This window comes from Bombina bombina, chromosome 4 (genome assembly GCF_027579735.1).
Source record: "Bombina bombina isolate aBomBom1 chromosome 4, aBomBom1.pri, whole genome shotgun sequence".
NCBI classification, from domain to species: Eukaryota; Metazoa; Chordata; class Amphibia; order Anura; family Bombinatoridae; genus Bombina; species Bombina bombina.
In genome coordinates, this window is record NC_069502.1 from 810,462,073 (window position 1) to 810,489,670 (window position 27,598).

At 42.6% G+C, this 27,598-nt stretch overlaps 3 protein-coding genes and 1 pseudogene across 5 annotated transcripts in view; 2 read left to right on the plus strand and 2 right to left on the minus strand.

Moving 5' to 3' along the window:
- Nucleotides 1–17,769, minus strand: part of LOC128657077 (gastrula zinc finger protein XlCGF17.1) — a 232,972-nt gene extending 215,203 nt beyond the window's left edge. The window contains exons 1-3 of one of the 3 annotated variants that reach the window (XM_053711313.1): nucleotides 17,503–17,769; nucleotides 8,480–8,631; nucleotides 1,702–1,806 (exon numbers count right to left, since the gene is read on the minus strand). In XM_053711313.1, the coding sequence (XP_053567288.1) occupies nucleotides 1,702–1,806; nucleotides 8,480–8,525 (151 nt within the window). In that variant the 5' untranslated portion in view covers nucleotides 8,526–8,631; nucleotides 17,503–17,769. The other 2 variants (XM_053711314.1, XM_053711316.1) reach the window with 2 other exon arrangements.
- LOC128657074 (gastrula zinc finger protein XlCGF26.1-like) overlaps nucleotides 1–27,598 on the plus strand; it is a 226,567-nt gene that overhangs the window by 103,441 nt on the left and 95,528 nt on the right. The gene's annotated exons all lie outside the window — the stretch shown is intronic.
- LOC128657078 (oocyte zinc finger protein XlCOF7.1-like) overlaps nucleotides 17,896–27,598 on the plus strand; it is a 33,811-nt gene continuing 24,108 nt past the window's right edge. The window contains exons 1-2 of the mRNA XM_053711317.1: nucleotides 17,896–17,954; nucleotides 25,739–25,852. Coding sequence (XP_053567292.1) covers nucleotides 25,772–25,852 — 81 coding nt within the window. The 5' untranslated portion in view covers nucleotides 17,896–17,954; nucleotides 25,739–25,771. The remainder of the gene's footprint in view (nucleotides 17,955–25,738; nucleotides 25,853–27,598) is intronic.
- Nucleotides 26,171–27,063, minus strand: LOC128655570 (proteasome subunit alpha type-3-like; annotated as a pseudogene).

A 27,598-nucleotide genomic window follows, 5' to 3' on the forward strand; every position in this document is an offset into this window, starting at 1 on the left:
AGGGTAAAAAGTGGATCTTGGTTTGAGGTCAGTGTGTGTGAATTGGTCTTCCACACTGTATCTTGACTGTGTTGAATGAATCTCAATAGGAGATTTAAGGAAATGCCTTTTCAGAGTCAGTTTCCTGACTAGTTCTTTAACACTGATGAAGGTTTGGAATTTATCCATCCCTTTGGACGGGGCGAAGCTTAAGCCATAATAGAGTACTGATTTCTCTTTATCTGTCAGTGTTGTTGAACTAAGGTTAAATATACCTTTAGTTGTCTTCTCATCATTTGACTCAATGTTAGTTTTGATGAAAACGTTCCCCACACTGAAGATTTCTCTAGTACTCCTCAGCCATTCTGTGGGAACCCACATGGATCTTAGTGACATCTGCTAAGATCATCAACCTCAGGGCAGAAATCGTCTTCTATATGCTGCCTGAGGAAAATAGTACTCACCGGTACCATTTAAAATAAAAAACTTCTTGATTGAAGAAACTAAAAACTATCATTTTAACACCTCTTTCACTTTACCTCTTCCTATTACTAGCCTAGGCAAAGAGAATGACTGGGGGTGGAGAGAAGGGAAGAGCTATATATACAGCTCTGCTGTGGTACTCTTTGCCACTTCCTGTTAGCAGGAGTATAATATCCCACAAGTAAGGATGAATCCGTGGACTCGCTGCATCTTGTAGAAGAAATGGCACAAGGATTCTTTCTTGTGCCATTTTAATTATCATGGTGAAGAAAAAAAATTTTGGAGCCTTTTTGAGTGCAGCTGTTTTTTCTTTTTGTATTTGCCGGTTTACTCAGCCGTTACGGCGTGCACCACACTGTAGTGTCTGTCTGGATTCTATTTCACTGTGAAGTCTGGATATGTTTCTATGCAAACTGCTAAAATTATAGAACCAATGTATCCCAACCTCGTCTTGCTGCGGTGGTTTTGAAGCTGAATGATGTTGATCTCATCATTTTTTATCTCACCTGATTATGCATGTTAAATGATGCAGACATATTGCTATTATATTTAAAGCCTCTATATTCATGCAGACTACTACTATGGCTTTAATGTAAATCTGTAATGGACATTGCTATGTCTGCTTGAACATTTTTTGTCTGTGAAGATTACGTTACCACATTACTAATGTTTATCTCGTATACAGTGGTGGTGGGGGGGGGGGGGGGAGAGTGGTGAAATGTCTTTTTATTGTGTTTTTTTTATGTTCACACCTCCTCATCTGCTGCCTGTGGGAAGTGGAGTTTATTTTTGTAGCAACATAGACTTAATTCCAATGGGCAAATTCTTGTACTGATGCTCAGTGTTTCCTTAATTAAATGGGCATTGGCAGATAAGCCAGTGTTCAGACTGCAGCTTCTGTTAAGTGTTTGATCATGACTGACTTGTCTTGACCAAAAAATGTTATGGCCAAAAAAGGCTTAAAACCTGAGGGGGTAAGGGATGACGACAGCAGAATGTCAGTGCCTAGGGCAGCACAAAAACCTAAATACGCCAGTGCTTAAGACACAACACTTATGCACACTCACATGTAAGCCATATCCCTCAGATACAACATAGATGCACACTTACCTGTGACCTTCATCCCTCAGGCACACCACACATACATACTCACCTGTATCCTGTGTCCCTCAGACACACCACAAGTGCACACTCACCTGTATCCTGTGTCCCTCAGACACACCACAAGTGCACACTCACCTGGGCTGATGCTGTCACTGGTTTCCTCATCTGGTGCTTCCAGCTGATGCCTCACACACAGATCTTCTGTTATCTCAACTTTCACTATATCAGCGTTATCTTCATCTGTACAATAAAGCAGATTCAGTTTTTATATCACATGATCTAGTTTTGTTTATAACTTTACCATAAAATAGTTTGTGTATTTCCCTAACAGACAATAGCACTAAATTCGCAACAGTCTCCTCCTTTTCCCTCTCATCCTTTTTTTTACTGTGATCCTCTATATTCCAGTATAAAACTAAACAAGGGTTAAACTCATGTTGTTATCTGCGCTTATAAAGCAGACAGTAAACTACAAGGGAGAGCAGTAAGTAACTGTGTGCAAAGCCCCGGCAGACTCTCACGTATTACTACTCACCGGCAGGGAGGGAGAGCAGTAAGTAACTGTGTGCACAGCCCCGGCAGACTCTCACGTATTACTACTCCCCGGCAGGGAAGGAGAGCAGTAAGGAATTGTGTGCACAGCCCTGGCAGACTCTCACGTATTACTACTCACCGGCAGGGAGGGAGCAATGTATTTCAGTCTGATGACTATTCATGTCATCTGTCTCATTCTCTTCCTTCACATTTAATAGCCCAGTGCCCGGGTTTTCCTCTAGACGCCATGTAATTACAGCAGGAAGTTACCTGATAGAGCACAGTACAGGGTGTAACATAAACTTATATAGCAGCAGTTTGTATGTTTTATCTTCTTTTACAATAATATCCTGAAGCCGAATTAAATCACACTTTGTATTAAATGCAGCCACTTACAGCAATGAGTAAAATGTAATCACTTTTGGGAAGAAATTGGCACAGATGTTATGTAAAACAATTTAATTAATAAAAAAAATTAAGTACAGTAGCACAGCTAAGAAGAAAAAAAAAAAAAGAAAAAAAATCCCAATTTAAAAGGTTAACTGGTAACAACTATGGGCCGAAATAAACCAGCATCTTGGAATAGCGCAGTCACATCGTATGTATCTAACCCCTTGATCCAACTTAACCCTGTGCCTATCTCAGTATGCTCTCACGACAAGCACTGCTGTCATACATAAAGCACGCTCCTGAGCCTACTTCAATGTGCTCCCATAACTGCTGCTTGATAAAGAGCATGATCCTGTACCTACCTCAGTATGCTCTCATTACAAACACTGCTGCCTCATATAGAGCATGATCCTGTACCTACCTCAGTATGATCTCATTACAATCACTGCTGCCTCATGTAGAGCATGCGCCTGTACCTACCTCAGTATGCTCTCATTACAAACACTGCTGCCTCATATAGAGCATGATCCTGTACCTTCCTCAATATGCTCTCATTAGAAACACTGCTGCCTCATATAGAGCATGATCCTGTACCTACCTCAGTATGCACTCATTACAAACACTGTTGTCTCATATAGAGCATGTGCCTGTACCTACCCTCAGTATGCTCTCATTACAAACACTGCTGTCTCATATAGAGCATGCGCCTGTACCTACCTCAGTATGCTCTCATTACAAACACTGCTGCCTCATATAGAGCATGATCCTGTACCTACCTCAGTATGCTCTCATTACAAACACTGCTGCCTCATATAGAGCACGCTCCTGTACCTACCTCAGTATGCTCTCATTACAAACACTGCTGTCTCATATAGAGCATGATCCTGTACCTACCTCAGTATGCTCTCATTACAAACACTGCTGTCTCATATAGAGCATGATCCTGTACCTACCACAGTATGTTCTCATTACAAACACTGCTGCCTCATATAGAGCACGCTCCTGTACCTACCTCAGTATGCTCTCATTACAAACACTGCTGTCTCATATAGAGCACGCTCCTGTACCTACCTCAGTATGCTCTCATTACAAACACTGCTGTCTCATATAGAGCATGATCCTGTACCTACCTCAGTATGCTCTCATTACAAACACTGCTGCCTCATATAGAGCATGATCCTATACCTACCTCAGTATGCTCTCATTACAAACATTGCTGCCTCATATAGAGCATGATCCTGTACCTACCTCAGTATGCTCTCATTACAAACACTGCTGCCTCATATAGAGCATGATCCTGTATATACCTCAGTATGCTCTCATTACAAACACTTCAGGCATACATAGAACATGCTCCTGTACCTACCTCAGTATGCTCTCATGACAAACATTGCTGCCATATAGAGCGCTCTCCTGTGCCTACTTCAGTATGCTCTTATGACAAGTACTGCTGCTATATATAGGAGCACGCTCCTGAGCATACCTCAGTATGTTCTTGTGTTAAACACTGCAGCTATATACAGAGTGCGCTCCTGACCCTACCTCAGTATGTGCTCTTGACAAACACTGCTGCCATATATAGAACACGCTCCTGACCCTACCTCAGTATGCTCTCATTACAAACACTGCTGCCTCATATAGAGCATGCGCCTGTACCTACCTCAGTATGCTCTCATTACAAACACTGCTGCCTCATATAGAGCATGCGCCTGTACCTACCTCAGTATGTTCTCATTACAAACACTGCTGCCTCATATAGAGCATGATCCTGTACCTACCTCAGTATGCTCTCATTACAAACACTGCTGCCTCATATAGAGCATGATCCTGTACCTACCTCAGTATGCTCTCATTACAAACACTGCTGCCTCATATAGAGCATGATCCTGTAACTACCTCAGTATGATCTCATTACAAACACTGCTGCCTCATATAGAGCATGATCCTGTACCTACCTCAGTATGCTCTCATTACAAACACTGCTGCCTCATATAGAGCATGCGCCTGTACCTACCTCAGTATGTTCTCATTACAAACACGGCTGCCTCATATAGAGTGTGCGCCTGTACCTACCTCAGTATGCTCTCATTACAAACACTGCTGCCTCATATAGAGCATGCGCCTGTACCTACCTCAGTATGTTCTCATTACAAACACTACTGCCATATATAGAGAGCTCTCCTGTACCTACTTCTGTATGCTCTCATGACAATCACTGCTGCCTCATATACAGCATGCTGCTGTGCCTACCTCAGTATGCTCTCATGACAAACACTGCTGCCATAGAGAGAGCACTCCTGAGTAGAGCTGCAACAACTAATCGGCATAATCGATAATAATTTATTATGAAAATAGCTGTCAACGAATCTCATAATCAATTAATTGGTTTGCAATTAGTTGTTCTGTGCACGGCACCAGCTGCTTTACTCCAATGAGCTCCTGCACAGGGTATTGTGCTTTATGGTTTTGTCCTCAGCCTAAAGGACCTCTACAGACGTTTACTTTTCACTTTTTTAGGACACTATAAGTTTCTTTTTAAGTTTACAACTTCTCCTGTCTTATGTGCAACCCAGAAATAAAACAGGAGGCATAATTTGTATTATTTATATAAAATCAGGTGATTTGGGACTATGCTTTGCATGATATAGAGCACAGCTTGTTATTTACACCTAGCCCTAGATTGATGGCACTTGTTATATGAATTCTATTTAATTAATTGGAAAATGTACCAGATTCAACCTCTGTAAGTATATATCTGTTATTTTAAGAGTAGACCAGATATTTCCCCCTAACCATATAGATGGTTATTTACCACTGCATATGGATATTCAAGATATTTTTATGTTATAATGAGGTCCAAGCTTACTTTGTTGAGAGGCCCTTGCATTGGTGGAGAACTAACAAAGATTAATAGCACACCTTGATGAAATTGGCAAAACCCTACTTATGCATCTCAGGCACCTCAACACCATCTGAGTGCCTCTTCTCTGCTGAAGGCAAAATTACCTGCAAAAAAGAGAGCCAGGAGCATGTGGACATGTTGTTATTTTTGCATTTCAATGCAAAGTTTCTGAAAGAGTGAATAACAGAATGTGATAAAAAGTGGTAATCTACCTCATTCTACTTCTACCTCTTTTCAAACAGTTTGTGGTTTTGTTTTGCTTAATTATAAAAAAAATTGTTCTGCTGCTTAAAAAATTGGACCAACAGTTGTTTTAATGTAAAGTTTATATTTATAACACTCAGTATGTGGATTTTATTTTAAATATAGGAAAAAAATCATTTATTTTTTATCCGATTAGTCGATTAATTGAAAAAAATAATCAGCCCATAATCGTTAGTTGCAGCTCTGCTCCTGAGCCTTCCTCAGTATGATCTCAGTACAAACACTGCTGCCATATACAGAGAGCGCTCCTAACCATACCTCAGTATGCTCTCATGACAAACACTGCTGCCATAGAGAGAGCACTCCTGAGTAGAGCTGCAACAACTAATCGGCATAATCGATAATAATTTATTATGAAAATAGCTGTCAACGAATCTCAAAATCAATTAATTGGTTTGCAATTAGTTGTTCTGTGCACAGCACCAGCTGCTTCACTCCAATGAGCTCCTGCACAGGGTATTGTGCTTTATGGTTTTGTCCTCAGCCTAAAGGACCTCTACAGACGTTTACTTTTCACTTTTTTAGGACACTATAAGTTTCTTTTTAAGTTTACAACTTCTTCTGTCTTATGTGCAACCCAGAAATAAAACAGGAGGCATAATTTGTATTATTTATATAAAATCAGGTGATTTGGGGCTATGCTTTGCATGATATAGTGCTGAGCTTGTTATTTACACCTAGCCCTAGATTGATGGCATTTGTTATATGAATTCTATTTTAATTAATTGGAAAATGTACCAGATTCAACCTATGTAAATATTTATCTGTTATTTTAAGAGTAGACTAGATATTTTCCCCCTAACCTTATAGATGGATAATTACTACTGCATATGGATATTCAAGATATTTTTATGTTATAATGAAGTCCAGGCTTACTTTGTTGAGAGGCCCTTGCATTGGTGGAGAACTAACAAAGATTAATAGCACACCTTGGTGAAATTGGCAAAACCCTACTTATGCATCTCAGGCACCTCAACACCATCTGAGTGCCTCTTCTCTGCTGAAGGCAAAATTACCTGCAAAAAAGAGAGCCAGGAGCATGTGGACATGTTATTTTTGCATTTCAATGCAAAGTTTCTGAAAGAGTGAATAACAGAATGTGATAAACAGTGGTAATCTACCTCATTCTACCTCTTTTCAAACAGTTTGTGGTTTTGTTTTGCTTAATTATAAAAAAAAATTCTGCTGCTTAAAAAATTGGACCAACAGTTGTTTTAATGTAAAGTTTATATTTATAACACTCAGTATGTGGATTTTATTTTAAATATAGGAAAAAATCATTTATATTTTATCCGATTAGTCGATTAATTGAAAAAAATCGTTAGTTGCAGCCCTACTCCTGAGCCTTCCTCAGTATGATCTCAGGACAAACACTGCTGTCATATACAGAGAGCGCTCCTGAGCCTTCCTCAGTATGCTCTCATGACAAACCCTACTCCCATATATAGAAACAACAGATAATGTAAAGCTCAGCACCTGGAACTCCCATCTGGGGTAGTGCACGTAGGACTGGAATCACGGGCAAGGCTCCTAACAGGTCCACAGCACTATGAATAAGCATCTGTTTATTAAATCAAAATGTGCACATTTACCTGTCTGTTATGATTTAATAAACAGATACTTAAAGTGCTGTGGACTCTACACCTTTTTGCCATATAGACAGTGCTCCTGTGCCTATATATGGTCTAACGACAAGCACTGCTGCCATATATAGAGCACGCTCGTGTTCTACCTCTGTATGCTCTCATGACAAGCACTACTACCATGTATAGAGAGCGCTCCTGAGCCTTGTCTCATGACAAGCACTGCTGCAATATATAGAGCACACTGATGTGCCTACTTCAGTATGATCTCATGACAAACACTGCTGTCATATATAGAGAGCGCTCCTAAGCCTTCCTCAGTATGATCTCATGACAAACACTTATCCCATATATTGACAGTGCTCCTGTGCCTACCTCTGTATGGGCTCACAACAAGCACTGCTGCCATATATAGAGCACGCTCCTGTTCTACCTCAGTATGCTTTCATAACAAACACTGCTGCCATGTATAGAGCAAGTTCCTGTTCTACCTCAGTATGCTTTCATGACAAACACTGCTGTCATATATAGAGAATGCGCCTGTACTTACCTCAGTATGCTCTCATGATAAGCACTACTGCCATATATAGCGTGCACTTCTGAGCCTACCTCAGTATGCTCTCATGACAAGCACTGCTGCACATATAGAGCGTGCTCCTGAATCTACTTTTGAATGCTCTAACGACAAACACTACTACCATTTATAGAGCACACTTGTGAACCTATGTCAGTATACTCTGATGACAAACACTGCTGCCATTTATAGAGCACGCTTGTGAGCCTATGTCAGTATACTCTGATGACAAGCACTGCTGTCATGTATAGATTGCACTCCGATTTCATCAGCTGGTGTTGTACAATTCAAGAACACCAGAGCAAGACATTGTGCAATGCAAAGTGCCTACAAAACAAACAAAACCATGTCTAGACATTTTGTATATAAGAAATAGGCAACATGTGCAATAGCTGATTGGTTGGTACACTATGCATGGAGCTTACCTACCAATAAGCGCTCTTTACGCAGAGACTGGGCATGAGCACATAGTGCCGATCTGGTCATTAACAACAGGAGTAAAGCAGGATTTTATAAACTGCGTAGTAAAGACTTCTGTACATTACCAATATCAACCCCTATGTCCCTTTAAGACGAACAGATCACTGAGGTTTCTGGTTAGTTAATGTAAATATTATTCAATTGTGATGACAAAACCAGGTGACATACATGTGACATCCTGCTTACCTCTGTGTGCATCAGGAAGGTCTGAGGTTTGGTTCTTGTCAGACATTGTCTTGTTCAGCACAAATGAATTTATCAGATATTCTTATAATGTTTCCCCTTTACTGACAAACGCAGTGACGTCCATTATACGTGATCTTCACAGTAACAGGAGCCTAAACACAGAGAGAGAGTCTCAAGTTCAGTTTGTTGTCATAAGGGGAATACATTAAAGGGGCAGTCTAGTCAAAATTAAACTTTCATGATTCAGATAGGACATCCAATTTACTTTTATCATCAATTTTGCTTTGTTCTCTTGGTATTCTTTGTTGAAAGCTAATCATATGTAGGCTCATAAGCTAATTTCTAAGGCCTTGAAGGCCGCCTCTTATCTCAGGGCATTTTGACAGTTTTTCACAGCTAGAGGGCGTTAGTTCATTTGTGCCATATAGAAAACATTGTGCACATGCACGTGGAGTTACCTAGGAGTAAGTACTGATTGGCTAAAATGCATGTCTGTCAAAAGAACTGGAATAAAGGGGCATTCTGCAGAGGCTTAGATACAAGGTAATCGCAGAGGTAAAAAGTTTATTAATACAACCATGCTGTTTAAGCAAAACTAGGGAATGGGTAATAAAGCTCTAGGCACACTGAGCAATGGGTTCACGTCTGGCTTCCCACATCACCCTTAGGGAGAATGGGTAATAAAGGGATTATCTATCTTTTTAAAACAATAAACATTCTGGAGTAGACCGTCCCTTTAACTTCTCTAACAAAACATAGCTTTTTTATTTTATGTTACTATTTACAAATCTTTAACCGTTTAATTTGAGCCATTTGACAACCTTGTGCTGAAGCCGTGTCCAACCATTTACATTTATGGTTTTTGAATATCAATTCCATTGTGTTTATTTCTTCTGTGAGTTACCCACACAAACTGTATGCTGTCTTTTCAATAGACCTAGCACTTTTAGAAACCAACTTTGGTTTGCATTAATTAGATAATTAATGAAAATATAAGCCCAAATTGGTGATAGTTTTCTGGAATTCCCTTGTGTACCCATGCACAGTTTTACACTATACTGCAATTATTATTTTTCCACATCATCAAAATTGTTTAAAGGCACCTGGAGTTTGATAAGAAGCGCTATTTATACCCCGGCAGTTCCATCAATTAAACAGACTTCCCAGGATTAAAGTCTCGTCTGTGTCACAAGGATGAATCTGCTTTTATCACTTTGTCTGCCTGAGCTACTATCACTTAAAGGGACATTATACACTCAAAATATGGGCTAATTAAATAAAGCATTAAAAGAAAATAAAGGTTTTTTTTTGTTTTTTTTAATTAAATATTTTGTATTACTTTTTAATAATAACAAAAAAATAACAAACATACAAGAAAACATAAAAGGCATTCCGATGACGTCTCTAAAATGAAGAGAGCCGTCTAAGCTAATATCGTAAAAACAGTAACAGAAAAAATGATAGCATTACATCGTCACATAACTACACATTTACATCCATGCAGTGAGATTCTTGGGCGAACAATTGACTAAGCATTTCTCATAGATTCACATCGCTACATTCTGGCATTGCTATATATGATGCCTAAGACGAACAATATTAAGAATAAGAATTAAAAAAAATTAAGAAAGAAGGGGGAAAAGGAGAGGGGGAGGGAAAGATTAGGTGAGGGATGGAGGAGGGATGAGGAAGGGAAAGGGCAGGTAGAGCCCACTTTATTGTCTAAGTGGTCCAAAACCTGCACAGGTATAGGTGACCATGTATTCTTCCACGTCTCTACTGAACTCTAGGTCTTTGTTCCCATAGAAAGATAACATCTAAGATAAAGTCTTGTCTACCCACGTATGTATAATGTATCTTCTCCAGTTCTAGTACGTGTGCAACCTCTCTAACCCATGACGAATGAGTCAGGGGCTGGGCAGTCTTCCAGAGTCTAGGGATTAAGCGTTTAGCACTGTTCAGCATATACTGAAAACGTTTTCGTATGATTTGACATGTGATTTTCGGGATAGCATTAAGTAGTACTACTGACTGGGTTAAGTCGACATCTATGTTTAAGATGTTATTAATACTGTCGGAGATGTTTTTCCAATATGTGCGGAGAAGTGGGCAGCCCCACCAAATGTGCAAAAGGTCGCCCACCTCCCCACATCTTCTCCAGCAAAGCGGGGAAGCACCTGGGTATATACACTATGTAGCCTTTTGGGCGTCAGATACCATTGAGATAGCAATTTGTAATTCATCTCTACTATAGTTTGGGAGAGTGAAGATTTTTTAATTGTGTCAAAAATTCTACTCCATTGTGCATCTGATAGTTCTGCATGGAGCTCATTTTCCCATCTCTGTGCATAGGATGGTCTATTGCTCGCTGCAAGGCGCTGTAATATTTTATGTATCAAGGAAATATGAGATCTAGTATATCCGGTGTTTGAGCAAAGTGCTTCAAATGGTGTGTGTGGCCTGACTATATTGCTTCTGTGTAGAGATGTGGTAACTGCATGTCGTAACTGAAAGTAAGGGTACCATTGTGTAAAAGGGGGCCTATTTCTTGGGCAATAGCTTCTTGCGTATTGATATGGCAATCTTTAATGATCATGTGTCCTGGGATATTTGAGGGTTTACCGTCAACTATGGCCATTTATGGGAATTTGAGAGAACCAAAGTCAGGATTATCAAGTAAGGGTATCATGGGTGAGATGGGGCTCGAGAGGGTCGGGTTCACACGTAGAAGCTTATCCCATTCTTTGAGGGTACTGTCTACATAAGTTAGGTAGTTTAGTTTTGGGTCTGTGTTTAAAAGGGATCCAACAGATTTCCCTGAGGTTTATACTTGTTAAAAGGGACTCCATCTGAGTCCATGTTTTTTCCAGGGAAGAGTGGTTTCAGGCTACTATCCGGGCAAGGTGGGAAGCCCTATAATAATCGAATATGTTAGGTGCTCCCATACCTCTGTTTTCTTTAGCTAGATATATATTATTTTTGGGGACGCACGCCTTCCGCTGGGACCATATGAATGATTCAAAAATTCTTTGTATCAGACGGAGGTACGGCTGGGGTAACTTTATTGGGAGTGTTTGAAACAGGTAAAGAAATTTTGGAAGAATCGTCATCTTCACTGCATGGACTCTGCCCATCCAGGAAAGATGACCATTTTTATTCCATGTGTTCAGGAGTGTTTGTGTTTCTTTTTGTAAGGGAACATAATTAAGGTCGAACAACTCTGTTACCCATGAAGTGATGTGCACCCCCAGATAAAGCATTTTGGATTCAAAGAGGAAGTCATTGTAAGTTGCGAGGTATTCTATGTCTTGAGCTGAGAGGTGAATAGGCAGTAATATCGATTTGTCCAGATTAATGGAGAAGTTTGAAACTATCTTAAAGGACGCAAGTTCTCTGAGAAGGGTGGGTACTGTCAAGGTGGGGGATGTCAATGTAAATGCAATATATAATAAACATTTTTGATGAACTGATCCAATGGACAGCCCATAAATCTCCGGGTTCTGCCTAGTGCGTGCCGGGAATGTTTCTACCATGAGGGCAAATAAGAGTGGTGACAGTGGGTATCCTTGACAAGTCCCATTTTTAATGTGAAACGCGCAGGATAAAACACTGTTTGCCCTTACCCTAGCTGTTGGTTGTGTGTATAATGACTTATCAAGATGAGCTGACTGTATAAAAGGAGTGTGTGTTTTCAATAAAATCAGTTCCTGTTAAACCTGAATGCTAGGCTAGTTATTTGGGTTTGCTCCAGCTAAAATCACTTTTCCAGGGCTACATAGCAGCCTGTTCCAGGCAGAGGAAGGACACTGACAGAGCTACCTAGTCTGGTAGCTGGAGTCTGCCACAGGGTGGGACCCTGAGTACTGGTGCTGTCGGGCATCAGGGGTGGCTACAGGCTGTGGTCACTTGCCAGCTACATAGCTTCAATCGGCAGGGAGGAAGCAGGACCCGTTTGGCGGAGCTACCCAGTCGGGGTAGCCTTGGGTATCCATCACATCCTTGATTCCCGGGTGTGTTATATGCCAAGTGTTAAATAAGGGTAGGACGCATAGCGCGGACCAGTTTTCTTTTATTTAAATATTGCTCATATATAAGCGAACAGTTGAGCTATCAAGTGATGGGCCAATGGGGAAATTAAAATTGCCTCCTATTATAATCGGGCCTTTTGCCGCGTCCAAAAGTCTATTATTAGCTGGTCGGAAAAAGGAGGGAGATGGTCTGTTAGGTGCATAAATATTTACTATTGTGATCGGTTTCCAATAGTATAGTCCAACCAGTATTAAGAGTCTGCCCTTAATGCTTTTGTATCAATTCAAAGGGGGATCCTTTGCGGGAACAATATGCCTACCCCGTCTTTGTTTGGCCCTGAGCCAAGGAAATACTGGTCATAATGACTATAGAAATGCTAGGTTCTTTAGCGAAATGCATCTCTTGTATGAGTACTATGTCTAGTTTACGTTTATGAAAGTCATGCAAGGTGATGGAGCATTTCTCCGGTGACAGGAAGCCTTTGACATTTTGTGTAGCTATAGTGAATTGGCTATTAGGGGGCATTGTCGCTAGGGCTATTATTGTGTACGTGTCTTGTTAGGTCTTGGGCTGAGGAGGAGGGTTTGCTATCTAGTTCAAGGGAACGGGGAAGGGAGGGGGTAATGTAAAAATAAGGCTAAGGGGAAAGGGTGTGAAAGAATATCCTCGGTAAAAAATTAGGATTTTTTTTTTTTTTTTTTAGTATATTTCTCAATACTAGGAAAAAGAAAACTGCAGAAAACAAGGGGTGTAAACACAAATAAACAAACGGGACCCGCAAACAGCTAGGGTCAACAACATATTAGTACATGTAGGCATTAAGATAATCTTACTGGTTCTATAATAGTGACAATTCTGGAGGTTAACTATATTATAGTAGACATTTAAAGTGGTTAAAATCTAAATCATCCTATCTCCATTACAATGTCAGTTACCATTAAAGGTATGGGAAAGTTACATCTGTAGGAAACAAAAGGAAAGCATCAGCATCAATAAATGTAAAATAGCACATAAATAGTCTCTGCGGTATACAGCGTAGTAATAAATGCTTTGTGGCATCTCCTAGTTGAGGAGTAACAGTGAGTACTATAAACAGTTATTTATAACATCTGGAAGAGAAAAAAGAAAACTAACAAAATTACTTGAAAACCTGGCAAAGAACATGTAGTTAAGAAGGACATTGTCCATCCCCCAAACTAGGGAACTAATCCAGAATAACCAAAATCTGGCAGTGTTCAAGTATCTTCCATAAGTGTCCTTGGAGGTTTTTTTTTTTAGATCCGAGAGCTGCTGCATCTGCCTAGGTCTTTCTCTGGGCCTTGGGTGCTTGCTTAGGAAGCTTAGAAGGCGATTGCTCCGTTACCTCTGAGGGATGTGGTGGAGGGATATTTAGTTGCTCACAAAAGGAGACCGTGTGAGCTGGATCTTGAGAGATGTGGCGTTTACAATTTTTGTTGATTTGCAAAGATACTGGAAATCCCCATCTATAGGGTATCTGCATGGAACGGAGATGCGTAGTTAGGGTGTGATACTCTTTTTCGCCTTAGTAAAGTCCTAGCCGAGAGGTCTTGATATATTTGTGTTCGAGATCCCATATGTGAAAAGGCAGGTTGCGCTCTAGAAAAGTTGTATATCTTTTCTCTGTCCTTATATGACTGAAAGCGTAGTATGTCATCTCGGGGTGGTTGATTATCCCCAGGTTTGGGGCGCAGGGAGCGATGTGCCCCATCTAATTGGACGTCTTCCATCACTATGGAATTAGCTATTGCTAAGGATTGAAACAAACTTTGTAGAAATTCTGGTAATGTTTCACTATTTACTGACTCCGGTATGTCTCTGATGCACAGGTTGATTCTGCGTGTCCTGTTTTCGATGTCGTCAAGTTTGTTTTCCAGATCATTAATTTGTGCCTGTTGGTTAGTCACGGTGTGTCACATGTCATCCATGTCTTTGACGAGCACCTCTCTGTCCTCTTCTAGCGCCTCTACTCTATACCCCAATTAATTTATGCCTTTTTTTAAATCTGCACACTTCACGTATGCACACTTTCACTTGGCTGATCAAAGCTTCCATTGCTTTTAAAGTAACAGAGCCATCTTCAAGAGCAGTAGTTGCCGCTGGGGAACTGGGATTGGATACAGAATAAGGTGTATCTCCGTCTGGGTCATCCTGTTCTTCATCTGTGAAGTTAGTCGCAGTTTTGAGCTTGTTAATATTCTTAAAGTAGCTATTTAAAGAGCTAGTCCCAGAGGTTACTAGCTTCAAGGCTTTATCAGCCTTAGTGGTTCTGCGGTGAGACATAATGCAGTGTATAGGTGCAAGTTATCTTAGAAGCTGCTGCAATTAACAAACAGTGGTCTCAGACTGGTTATCCTTCGTGTCAGGACATATGCAGTTTGTGCAATAATAAAAAACTATGCTTATCTGCGCTATACAAAAGTTGTGTTAGCTTCCTATGCCTTGGGCCTTCCCATTCTACGGTGTGTCAAGATGCATCTCTGTAGGCCGCTTTCAAGCTTTGTGTGAGGGCCTAGTCATATCCAGTATACATGTCCATGTGTCCGTGACTCCCTCACCTATCACATATTTTGCATATTTGATTATTTGCAAGGTTCACGCTAACGCACTATTATAGGCCTTAGCGGTTCCTGAAGTTCCCAGTCTGTATTTTGGGTGCAGGCTAATGACTGCCTGCGGTGGTGCACTGTTCGGTCAGACTGTGTCCTTCTGCTATGTTTGTATGGCCATGTCTAACTACAGCCTGGTTTAAGTCACGGCCTTATAATATCTCTGTGTGGCGCAGGTTGTTAACTGGGCGGGTGTAACCGCCGGAGGCTAAGGAGACACTGTCAATATATGCGGTAGTCTTTGGGCTACATCAGGTTAGGTTATGCTGTCCAACATGTGCCATCTGAGGTGTTAGATCGCAGGTCCCGCTGTTGTTGTGTACGGAGCTCTACACAAGTGTGGCCATCTCCGACTGTCGCAGGCTCCGCCCCCCCGAAAATAAAGTTTTTAATTAACATGTTTTATTAATTTTGCTGCTTAAGGTCCTAAAATGATGTTAAAGTTTGAAGTCCTCTGAATTCATGAGAATACGTTCGTAATACCCAATAGCTACAGAACAAAGCTTTTTACCACACTCCCTAAATAGTGTTTACAGACAGCCCTCCTGCTGGAGCGGTCTGTGTAATGTGCATTGTGCAGTACTATGTTCAAAGGCAGAAACGATGCAGATATACACACACAAGCTGCAGAATTTCACTTCCCTTTCCCCCTCCAGGTTACCACAGATCTCCTCCAGTCTCTGCACAACCTAATTAAATGCTGTGGTAACCGGGATGGGGAAGGGAAGTAGAATTCCTGCAGCTTTAGAACGGACTGTGTGAAATCAGCAGACACAGATAAACACAGAAGCTGCTAAACTCAGTAGCATATTTTCCCTTCTGTCCGTTCTAACTCTGCAGGAATTCCACTTCCCTTCCCCCTCCCGGTTACCGGCATTTAATTAGGTTGTGCAGAGACTGGAGGAGATCTGTGGTAACTGGAGGGGGAAGGGAAGTGGAATTCCTGCAGAGTTAGAACGGACAGAAGGGAAAATATGCTACTGATTTTAGCAGCTTCTGTGTTTATCTGTGTCTGCTGATTTCACACAGTCCGTTCTAACGCTGCAGGAATTCCACTTCCCTTCCCCATCCCGGTTACCACAGCATTTAATTAGGTTGTGCAGAGACTGGAGGAGATCTGTGGTAACCTGGAGGGGGAAAGGGAAGTGAAATTCTGCAGCTTGTGTGTATATCTGCATCGTTTCTGCCTTTGAACATAGTACTGCACAAAGCACATTACACAGACCGCTCCAGCAGGAGGGCTGTCTGTAAACACTATTTAGGGAGTGTGGAAAAAAGACTTGTTCTGTAGCTACTGGGTATTACGAACGTATTCTCATGAAGTCAGAGGACTTCAAACTTTAACATCATTTTAAGGACCTTAAAGTGAAGGTCAAATTCCATATGAAAGTGCCAGTTTTTGTTTAAAAAAAAAAAACTATTAAAAACAAGGGCACTTTCATTCATGAAAATTGACATTTCAGACGTTTTTTTAAAATATACTTACCTTTTCTTCTTGAAGCCGCTCCAGTGCTTCACCAGCCTGTCGCAAGCCTCTTCATACGTCAGCAATGACGATTCTGAAATCCTCCAATCAGGTATTGCCGTGATTGGAGGAAGCCAGTTTCGTCATTGCTGGGTAAGTAAACCAAGATATATATATATATATATGTGTGTGTGTGTGAAGTTCCCTTTACCTAACATATACACAGACCCCTCACTGTATCTTTTATACAGACATATATTATAGAGATGTTCCCTCTACCTCTCACATATACAGACCCCTCCCCAGTACCTTATAGATATACAGTACATATTATCACAGGTTCCCTCTCACTCAAACAGAGCCAACTTCTACAAAACCTTAGTAGAGACGTTCCACCTATGTGTGGGGTGAAATAGCATTAGAGTCGCTATGTAATTTTACATCATAATAGCCCTTTGACTATGCATAACAAACAGCTCTCCATGTACCTTATATACAGATATATACTATAGAGAGGTTCCCTCTGCACAAGGCCAAGCGCACACAAATCCCCTTCCCCAGTACCTAATATACATATATAATATTCCTTCTACCTAATATGCATTGCACTTCCCTGCAATCTAATATACAGAACAAAACACATAGTTTATAGGCCTTATATGCAGCTACATATCATGTAGAAATGTGGAATTGTGCTGCTCCTCCCGCAATTAGTTACACATTTATTACACACAGTATAAAACAGTTACACACACACTAATACAGTTATACTAAAACAACATTGCACACATATGACAACCATCAGTTTATAGCTAAATTACTGACTTGGTTATTAGGCTGAGAGTCAGCACATCCCAGGAAACAAACACAGGAAAGTACTGTAAGTCAAAGAAGACAATTACCAGCGTGATATTCAGCAGGAAACCACGAACCTACTCCCAGCATGCAGTGCAGCGGAAGCTGTATGCATTTCGTCACGTTCGGTAAAAGAGGCGGGGTCCCAAGGTTGATACTTTTGTTCAATAATCCTAGTACCTTATCTACAGGTATATAATATTATATAGATATTCCTATTGCCTCACATACAAATACCTCACCAGTGCATTATTTACAGATAAATATTAATATAAAGAGGATCCCTCTGCCCCACACACAGAGCCTCCTTCCAGAACTAGTTCCAGTACATTATCTTTAAGTAGCAGCTAGATCCCTTGCAGCAAAAGGACCGTGAACTCACAGAAGCCACGTGACTGCAGTGACCTCATCTGTCCTTTAACCGGACTGGATCTAGCTACTACCAGGTGATATATATGTGATTTAAGGAAGCGTGACAATTAACATTAACCGCCTATAGGTGAGGGGGACTGTGTGTGCAGAGAGTGTGGTTAAGAGGGTGAGCTGTAGGTGCGGAGAGAGAGAGGGGTTAAGTGGAGGAGGAGGGGTTTATGTGCGAGACAGAGGGGACGGGAGCTGAGTACCCGTACAGGCTGAGGCTGGGATGTGAGACAGAGGTGCAGTGGGTCTCTACAGGGGCTGGGGTTTAAGACAGAGAGGGGCTGATGTTTGACCCAGAGGGGGTTAATAGTCAGTACAGGGGCTTAGGTGTGGGGCAGATAAGAACTGTGAGACAGTATATAATAGGGGGGATGTGAGAGAGAGAGGGGGCTGATAATCTGTATAGGGGCTGGGGTGTGTGAGACAGAGGGGGCTGAGAGTCTATACAGGGGCTTGGATGTGAGGAGGGCTGAGCATGGGCTGGAATGTGATACAGAGGGGAGGGCTGAAAGTCTGTATAGGGGCTGGGGGTGAGACAGGGGAGTGTGTGTGAGACAGAGGGGAGTGTGTGTGAGACAGAGGGGAGTGTGTGTGAGACAGAGGGGAGTGTGTGTGAGACAGAGGGGAGTGTGTGTGAGACAGAGGGGAGTGTGTGTGAGACATGGTGGGGTGGGTGAGACGAAGGGGGTTGAGAGACTGTACTGGGGCTTAGTTGTGAGACAGAGGGGAACAGAGAACCAATACAGGGACTGTTGTGTGTGTGTGAGACAGAGGGGGTGGGGGGTAAGAGACTGTACAGGGTCTTAGGTGTGAGGCAGAGGGGGACTGAGAACCAATACAGGGACTGGGTTGTATGTGATAGAGGTATCTGAGTCTCTACAGGAGCTGAGGTGTGAGAGGGGCTGAGAGTCTGTACAGGGGCAGGGGTGTGTGAGACAGAGGAGACTGAGAGTCTATAAAGGGGCTGGGATGTGAGGAGGGCTGAGCATCTGTACAGTGACTGGAGTGTGAGACAGAGGGGGGCTAAGATACTTTACAGGTGCTTAGGTGTGAGACAGAGGGGGACTGAGAACCAATACCTTGTGTGTGTGAGAGAGAGGTCTGTGAGTCTCTACAGGGGCTGGGGTGTGATTGGGGCTGATGGTCCCTACAGGAGCTGAGGTGTGAGATGGAGGGAGGCTGAGAGTCTCTACAGGGGCTTGGGTGTCAGACAGAGGAGGGGCTGAGTTGTGAGGGAGGCTAAGAGTCTGTACAGGGACTTGGGTGTGAGACATGGGGGGGGGCTGAAAATCTATAAAGGGGCTGAGCTGTGAGGGGTGCTGAGGGTCTGTACAGGGCTGGGGTGTAAGGGGAGCTGATGGTCTGTACAGGTGCTGGAGTGTGATACATAGGGGAGGGCTGAGATTCTGTACAGGGGCTGGGGTGTGAGACAAAAGAGGCTGAGAGTCTATAGAGGAGCTGGAGTATGAGACAGAGTGGGGCCGAGAGTCTGCACAGGGACTGGGGTGGGAAACAGAGGGGGTTTAGAACTTGTACAGGGTATGAGGTGTGAAACAGAGGGGGCTGAGAACTAGTACAAGACTGGGCTGTGAGAGAGAGAGAGAGAGTCTGACTGAGAGTCTTGTACAGGGTATGAGGTGTGAGACAGAAGGGACTGAGATTGTGTACAGGGGCTTAGGTGTGAGACAAAAGAGGCTGAGAGTCTATAGAGGAGCTGGAGTATGAGACAGAGGGGGGCCGAGAGTCTGCACAGGGACTGGGGTGGGAAACAGAGGGGGTTTAGAACTTGTACAGGGTATGAGGTGTGAAACAGAGGGAGCTGAGAACCAGTACAAGACTGGGCTGTGAGAGAGAGAGTCTGACTGAGAGTCTTGTACAGGGTATGAGGTGTGAGACAGAAGGGATTGAGATTGTGTACAGGGGCTTAGGTGTGAGACAGAGAAGGACTTAGAACCAGTACAGGACTGGGGTGTGTGAGATAGAGGGTCTGAGAATCTGTACAGGGGCTGGGGTGTTAGACAGAGGGGGGCTAAGAGTCTATACAGGGGCTGGGGTGTGAGGGGGTCTGTGGGTATGTACAGGGGCTGGGGTGTGAGACAGAGGAGAGCTGAGATCTTGTACAGGGGCTTGGTGTGAGGCAGAGGGGGGCTGTGAACCAATACAGGAGTGCGGTGTAAAACAGAGGGGACGGGAGCTGAGTACCTGTACAGGCTGAGGCTGGGATGTGAGACAGAGGTGCAGTGGGTCTCTACAGGGGCTGGGGTTTAAGACAGAGAGGGGCTGATGTTTGACCCAGAGGGGGTTAATAGTCAGTACAGGGGCTTAGGTGTGGGGCAGATAAGAACTGTGAGACAGTATATAATAGGGGGGATGTGAGAGAGAGAGGGGGCTGATAATCTGTATAGGGGCTGGGGTGTGTGAGACAGAGGGGGCTGAGAGTCTATACAGGGGCTTGGATGTGAGGAGGGCTGAGCATGGGCTGGAATGTGATACAGAGGGGAGGGCTGAAAGTCTGTATAGGGGCTGGGGGTGAGACAGGGGAGTGTGTGTGAGACAGAGGGGAGTGTGTGTGAGACAGAGGGGAGTGTGTGTGAGACAGAGGGGGGCCGAGAGTCTGCACAGGGACTGGGGTGGGAAACAGAGGGGGTTTAGAACTTGTACAGGGTATGAGGTGTGAAACAGAGGGGGCTGAGAACTAGTACAAGACTGGGCTGTGAGAGAGAGAGAGAGAGAGAGAGTCTGACTGAGAGTCTTGTGCAGGGTATGAGGTGTGAGACAGAAGGGACTGAGATTGTGTACAGGGGCTTAGGTGTGAGACAAAAGAGGCTGAGAGTCTATAGAGGAGCTGGAGTATGAGACAGAGGGGGGCCGAGAGTCTGCACAGGGACTGGGGTGGGAAACAGAGGGGGTTTAGAACTTGTACAGGGTATGAGGTGTGAAACAGAGGGAGCTGAGAACCAGTACAAGACTGGGCTGTGAGAGAGAGAGAGAGAGAGAGAGAGTCTGACTGAGAGTCTTGTACAGGGTATGAGGTGTGAGACAGAAGGGATTGAGATTGTGTACAGGGGCTTAGGTGTGAGACAGAGAAGGACTTAGAACCAGTACAGGACTGGGGTGTGTGAGATAGAGGGTCTGAGAATCTGTACAGGGGCTGGGGTGTTAGACAGAGGGGGGCTAAGAGTCTATACAGGGGCTGGGGTGTGAGGGGGTCTGTGGGTATGTACAGGGGCTGGGGTGTGAGACAGAGGAGAGCTGAGATCTTGTACAGGGGCTAGGTGTGAGGCAGAGGGGGGCTGTGAACCAATACAGGAGTGCGGTGTGGGAGAGATACAGAGAGAGGGGTTGAGAGTTTGTACAGGGGCTGAGGTGTGAGACAGAGGGGGGCTGATAGCATGTACAAGGGATGGGGTGTGAGGCAGAGGGGGTCTGAAAGCATGTACAAGGGATGGGGTGTGAGGGAGAGGGGTTGAGAGTCTTTAAAGGGGCTGCAGTGTGAGACAGAGGGGGCTGTGAGTCTACACAGGGACTGTGGTGTGAGACAGAGAGGTTGAGAGTCTGTATAGGGGCTGGATTATGAGAGAGAGGGGGGCTGAGAACCTGTACAGGTATTGGGTTGTGAGAGAGAGCAAGAGCCTAAGAACCTGTACAGGGGCTGAGGTGTGAGACAGAGGGGGCTGAGAGCCTGTACAAGTGGTGGAGTGTGGGACAGAGGGGGGTTGAGAGACTTCAAAGGGCCTGGGGAGTGAATCAGAGGGGGGAGAATACAGGGAATGTACAGGTCAGTACATGAGCTAGGCGGTGAGGCAGTGGGTTCTGAGAACTTGTACAGGGGCTTAGGTGTGAGGCAGAGGGGGGCTGAACACCAATAAAAGAGTGTGGTGTGGGAGAGAGACAGAGAGAGAGGTTGAGAGTCTGTATAGGGTCTTGGGTGTGAGACAGAGGGGGCTGAGAGTCTCTACACAGGGACCGGGGTGTGAGACAGAGGGGTTGAGAGTCTACACATGGACTGGGGTTTGAGACAGAGGGGTTGAGAGTCTACACATGGACTGGGGTGTGAGACAGAGGGGTTGAGAGTCTGTATAGGGGCTGGATTATGAGACAGAGGAGGACTGAGAACCTGTACAGGTATTAGGGTGTGAGAGAGAGCGAGAGGCTAAGAACCTGTACAGAGGCTGAGGTGTGAGACAGAGGGAGCTGAGAGCCTGTACAAGGGATGGAGTGTGAGACAGAGGGGGCTGAGAGAATTTAGAGGGTCTGGGGAGTGAATCAGAGGGGGGAGGGTACAGGCACTGTACAGGCCAGTACAGGAGCTAGGCAGTGAGGCAGTGGGGTCTGAGAACTTGTACAGGGGCTTAGGTGTGAGGCAGAGGGGGCTGAGAACCAGTAAAAGACTGGGGTGTGAGAGAGAGGTCTAAATCTGTACAGGGAGTGATGTGTGAGACAGGAGGAGAGCTGCTATTCTGTACAGGAGCTAGGGTGTGAGGGGGCTTAGATTCTGTACAGGGACTGGGGTTTGAGACAGAGAGGGACTGAGAGTCTGTATAGGGACTACAGTGTGAGGGGGCTGATACAATGAGCAAGCTGTATTTGAGGGAGTAAGGACTTGATGAAGTACAGTCTGTGTGTTAGGGTGATGGGTTCAAGTCTGACCTGTTTATAATAATTGTATATTTATTACTTATATATGTGATGGGGTCACAGGAAGTCAGTCTGAATGGTTGCCCAAAACAGGATGGGACATAACTGGGAAAACGTTTGTAAAAAATGTTTCTTATTGCTATTAGATATTATCATTATTATTATTACTGTTGCTATAATTGACCATTTATGACTATCGTAATGCCTTTAAGAGAGGTGAAAGTAAAGGGTGACATGAAGCCATTTAACTAAATATGAAGAGGAAACCACATACCAGAGTAATGCAAAAAAATATAATAAAATGAAGCACGAGCACAGCTGTTCAGAGGGTAGTAGGTATATTATGGACCAGTCTTACAGCACACGTAGTAGGGCAAATACTTGATGTCCAGTATTTGTTGTGTCCTCACTTAATCAGCCTCTCATAATTTGTAATTTTATCCTATGATCAAGGTAAAATGTGGGTTGTATGATTTGGGGCAGATTCCGGGGTGAGCATAAACAGCAGATGAAAAACTAAGGTGCAGCAGGACAGAGCTACTAGTTTGGGATAATCCCATAAATTACAGGATGCCTGGTAACCAGGGAGCTGTGGCACTTAGTGTTTTACATCTGCTTCCTGATTTATCAGATAACATTGCATATTCCTGTATACAGTCACCTTATTTTGCTTCTAATGAGCTTAAAGGGACACTAAAGTCAAAATTAAACATTCATGATTCAGATAGAGCATTCATTTTTAAACACCTTTCCAATTTACTTTGATTAACAAAATGTGCACAATATTTTTATATTTACACATTTTGAGTCACCAGCTGCTCCCTAGCATTTGCAAGAAGTCACTAAAATATGTATATGCATTTGTGATTGGCTGATGGCTGTCACATAATACAAGGGGAGTGGAAATAGACATAGATTTGAAATTTGTCAGAAGAAAATCTACTACTCATTTGAAATTCAGACTAAGTGCTGTTGCATTGTCTTGTTTTCATGCAACTCTACCGTATTTACTGGCCCTTTAATATTAAATAAATGTGACGCCCCATAATGTCAAACATGCTATATAAAGATTGTCACAGTTTATCGCTTTATGTTACCTGCTGCATATGCAGCTGGTCACACGCAGAGCCACCATCAGGGGGTGAATAGGGTGAATCCTGTCAGTGGGCCAGGCGGGCCCCATGAGGCAAGCACAACTATTATTTAAAAATACATATGTGGCAGCCACCAGAGGGCGCTACAGCAGAGTGCTATTGAGCATGGGAAATGTCATTACAAGGAGTAAAGCATTAGCATTTGAGAGGATTTCTGAGTGTGCACTAAACCACTATGCACAGTGTGAGACAGACTTGGCATTTCAGTTTGTACAGTGTGTGCCCGACGGCAGATCACTTTCATTTGCAGAGTAGGTAGGACTTACTTAGTAAATGTTTTTTATTTATTTGTGATATTTCAGATTGTAACTTCAGTGTGGTAGTTGTGTGGTGGGGTCAGGGGTCCATAAAACACATTTTTTTTGTAATATGCAGCAGTGTATTTATGATTATTTGACAATGCTGTAGAAATTCTATATTTAAAACCATGCAGACATGTTTTTTTCCTCAATACACAAATGGTAGGTGCCCTTTTTCCAGTTTACTGCCCCTTTATGCAAGGACTTTCCAGATGTCAGGAGGCATTTTATCTAAGATGTTTACATATGCATAAAATGTTATACTCCCAGGCTAAGATTGCTCAGTGTTTGAAATGAGACAGGTTAACTTAACACTATTCAGTTTACACTACGGCTGACTTAATTTTGAAATACATACAAACAAGCCTACATACTGCATTTAACCAGATTTAATGGTATGAGACCTAGTGCCACAGCTTATGGTTCCACCATGACCAAATAGAGTACAGCATTTTCAAAATTTATAAGTACAGCTGACAGATGAGAACATTTGTACACCAGATTTGAAGTGGTGCTCTTGGTTGGAGCAAATAGGGGGGGACCCCAAACATATGTCAACCTTTCAAAAGTACTTTTCTTCATCTACCCATTCTGACAGATCAATAATGTACAATTTTGAATCCACAGAAGTATTTTTGTTTGCACAAATAAAAATATGATTCTTTAAAAATTGATCTCTTAATTTCTGCAATTTTTTTATTATGCATGTCACACACTGTTGATTTAGGGGATGGCAATATGCAGAAATTTTACCTCCTGTGAGTGTTTCTGTGAGTTTCTGTGTTTATGTCTTTGTGATTTTGTTGGTGTCTCTATGAGTGTGCATGTTTTTTTTTCTTTCTGTGGATCTCTCTGTGAGGGTTTGTGTGTCTGTCTTTGTGCATTTTCTGTGGATGTCTCTGTGAGTGTGTGTATTTATGTCTTTGTGTGTTTTCTGTGGGTGTCTTTATTTGTGTGTGTGTGTATGTCTTTGTGTGTTTTCTGTGGGTATCCGTGAGTGTATATGTCTTTGTGTGTTTTCTGAGACTATCTATGTGGGTGTTTCCTTGGGTGTATGAGCAAGTTTGTGTTTGAGTTTGTGTGTGTGTCCATTGTCTGTTCCTTTTTAGGACATTTTGACCTTACTACTGATTATTCACATCTTTCTACAGACTTTGAGACTAATGAAACCTTTCTGGAAGTCTCCAATCCACCACTTAATCTTTAAATTATTGTTTAGGCAGTTAAGGGCCCTTCCTTTCAGCCACTGCATGCTGTTGTCATCATATAGTTGTCATCTTCCTTGACAAAAAGATAATCAGAATTCCATATTTTGACTTGTAAATCTCCTTTTTTGACAAAACTGTACCTCATTACTTGTCAGGTCAATGTAAACAAGTGATGAGTGTCTGTGTTGGTGTCTGTGTCTGAGATTGTTTGTGTGTTTCTTTGCGTGTCTGCTAGAGTGTCTATATGTGAATCCTTATGTGTTTGTGTGTTACTACCTTTACAACATTTCCAAGTTTGACTGCACTTAAGAATAAAGTGCATATATACGTTTTAGTCACTTGGTCAAATATTAAACATGTCAAAGGGGGGGCTGATCAATGGTTAATTAAGGGGCACCACAATTTCTAGTGGCAGCCCTGGTCACACGTGTATTATTAGATTGCTCATATGTGAAACAAACATGTTTAATATCACATAATCATCTATTTACTGTAATAAAAATACAGGAAGAGCTCTGATTATTTCTGATCTCTCACATTAACCGTCTTCCTTTCTTCTTGCAGGTGTCACATTTATAGCATCAGACTCAGTCACTGATGATGAACAAATACAGGAAGCAGATGGCAGAGCAGTTCCTGAGTCAGGCCTTGGGTATCATCTGCCTGCTGACAGGAGAGGTAAGAGCTTCTGGGTAATGTCATGTGACACTGGTCCTGTTTACTGTGCTTCTTCTGATACACCAGACCTAGTTTACTAACCCTAACTTCAGCTCACCTGCTCATCTCACTTAACCTCACCAAGAACATTTCACTAACCCTAACCCAGACCATTTTACTAACAGATTTTGTTTTTTTTGCACATTAGCTTTTTTTTTACTTGTGAGATAAAAGATGAGCAAATAACAAAACCTTTCCAGAAACAGTCTGACACAATCTGTCCAGTGCTGTAAATTTATATACAAAAAGAAGTTCTTGTACAGCTGAAGCTATGAAATCTTACATGTTGTCATCATCCGAATCATCTTCTTCTTCTAAAGATTTCTTTGCATATTTTTCTGCATCTTCCTGGACATCTTTGGGAGCAACTTCATGTTTTCCGTTAATTATTTTTCCAACCCAGCTCAGCTTCAGCTCAAAAGATTTGTCCTTTACTTTATCATATACGATGTAGATTATTTTCGCCACCTCTTTGACCACTTCCCGGCAGGTCATGTCTTTCATCTGAAGCTTCTCTATTTCTGTCTTGGCTGCCTGTTTGGCTTTACAAATAGCGCAGCCCCAGTATCCATAGGAAATACCAGATGGATCAATCATATACAGCTGACAACCATCATCTTTATTGGAAGATCCCATCATGAAACTTGTGCCAAATTTTCTGACAGCGCTGTACAGTGTATAAGCATGCACGTACATAGCTACTCTGTCCGCAAGGTGCTTTATTGGGATATCATAATTTGACCTGAAGTTGGAAGCTTCTTCTCTAGCTATATCTGCTTAGGATTGGGTATCTGCAAGGAGTCCAGCACTGCCATTCCAACATGTCGATCAACATTAAAGATCCTTTTGTTTGAACCTTCTTCATAGAGCTTAGACAGAACAAGTTTCTCTGCCCCAAACACAACACCATCCTTACACCGGATAGCAATGGCTGTGCTGCTGTTCTCAACTGCTTTAGCCGCATATTCAACCTGAAACACTCTGCCATCTGGAGAGAACATGGATGCTGATAGATCATATCCGGTACCAATGGAACTCGTCTCTCCGCTAACAATGCGCACCGGCTAGTGAGACTGCACTTTGTGCCATCTCACTAACCCTAACTTCATTTCCCTAACCGTAACTTTCACTCACCCCGATCATCTGACTAACCCAAACTTCAGCTCACCCATACCTTCTTACTAACCCTCACTTCAGCTTACCCAGACCATCTCACTTATCCTAACTTCATCTCACCCAGACCATCTCACTTATCCTAACTTCATCTCACCCAGACCATCTCACTAACCCTAACTTCATCTCACCCAGACCATCTCACTAAGACTAAATTAAAGGGACATTCTATTTAAAAAATTGCTATTGTTTAAAAAGATTCACCAGTTTTGCATAACCATCACTGTTATACAAATATGCTTTTTGCTTTATTATTACCTGTATCTAAGCCTCTGCAGACTGCCCCTTATCTCAGTACTTTTTACAAACTTGCTTTTTCACCCACTAGTGCTGGTTCCGACATAACTCCACAGGAGTGAGCACAATGTTTATCTATATGGCATGCATGGACTAGCACTGTCTTGGTGTGAAAAGCTAATAAAAAGCACTGAGATAAGCGGTGACCTGCAGTCGCTTAGAAACAGGCAGAGATTTAAAGGTTTAGTGGTTATAAAGTGTCATATACAGTGTTAGTAATGCAAAGATCGGGAATGG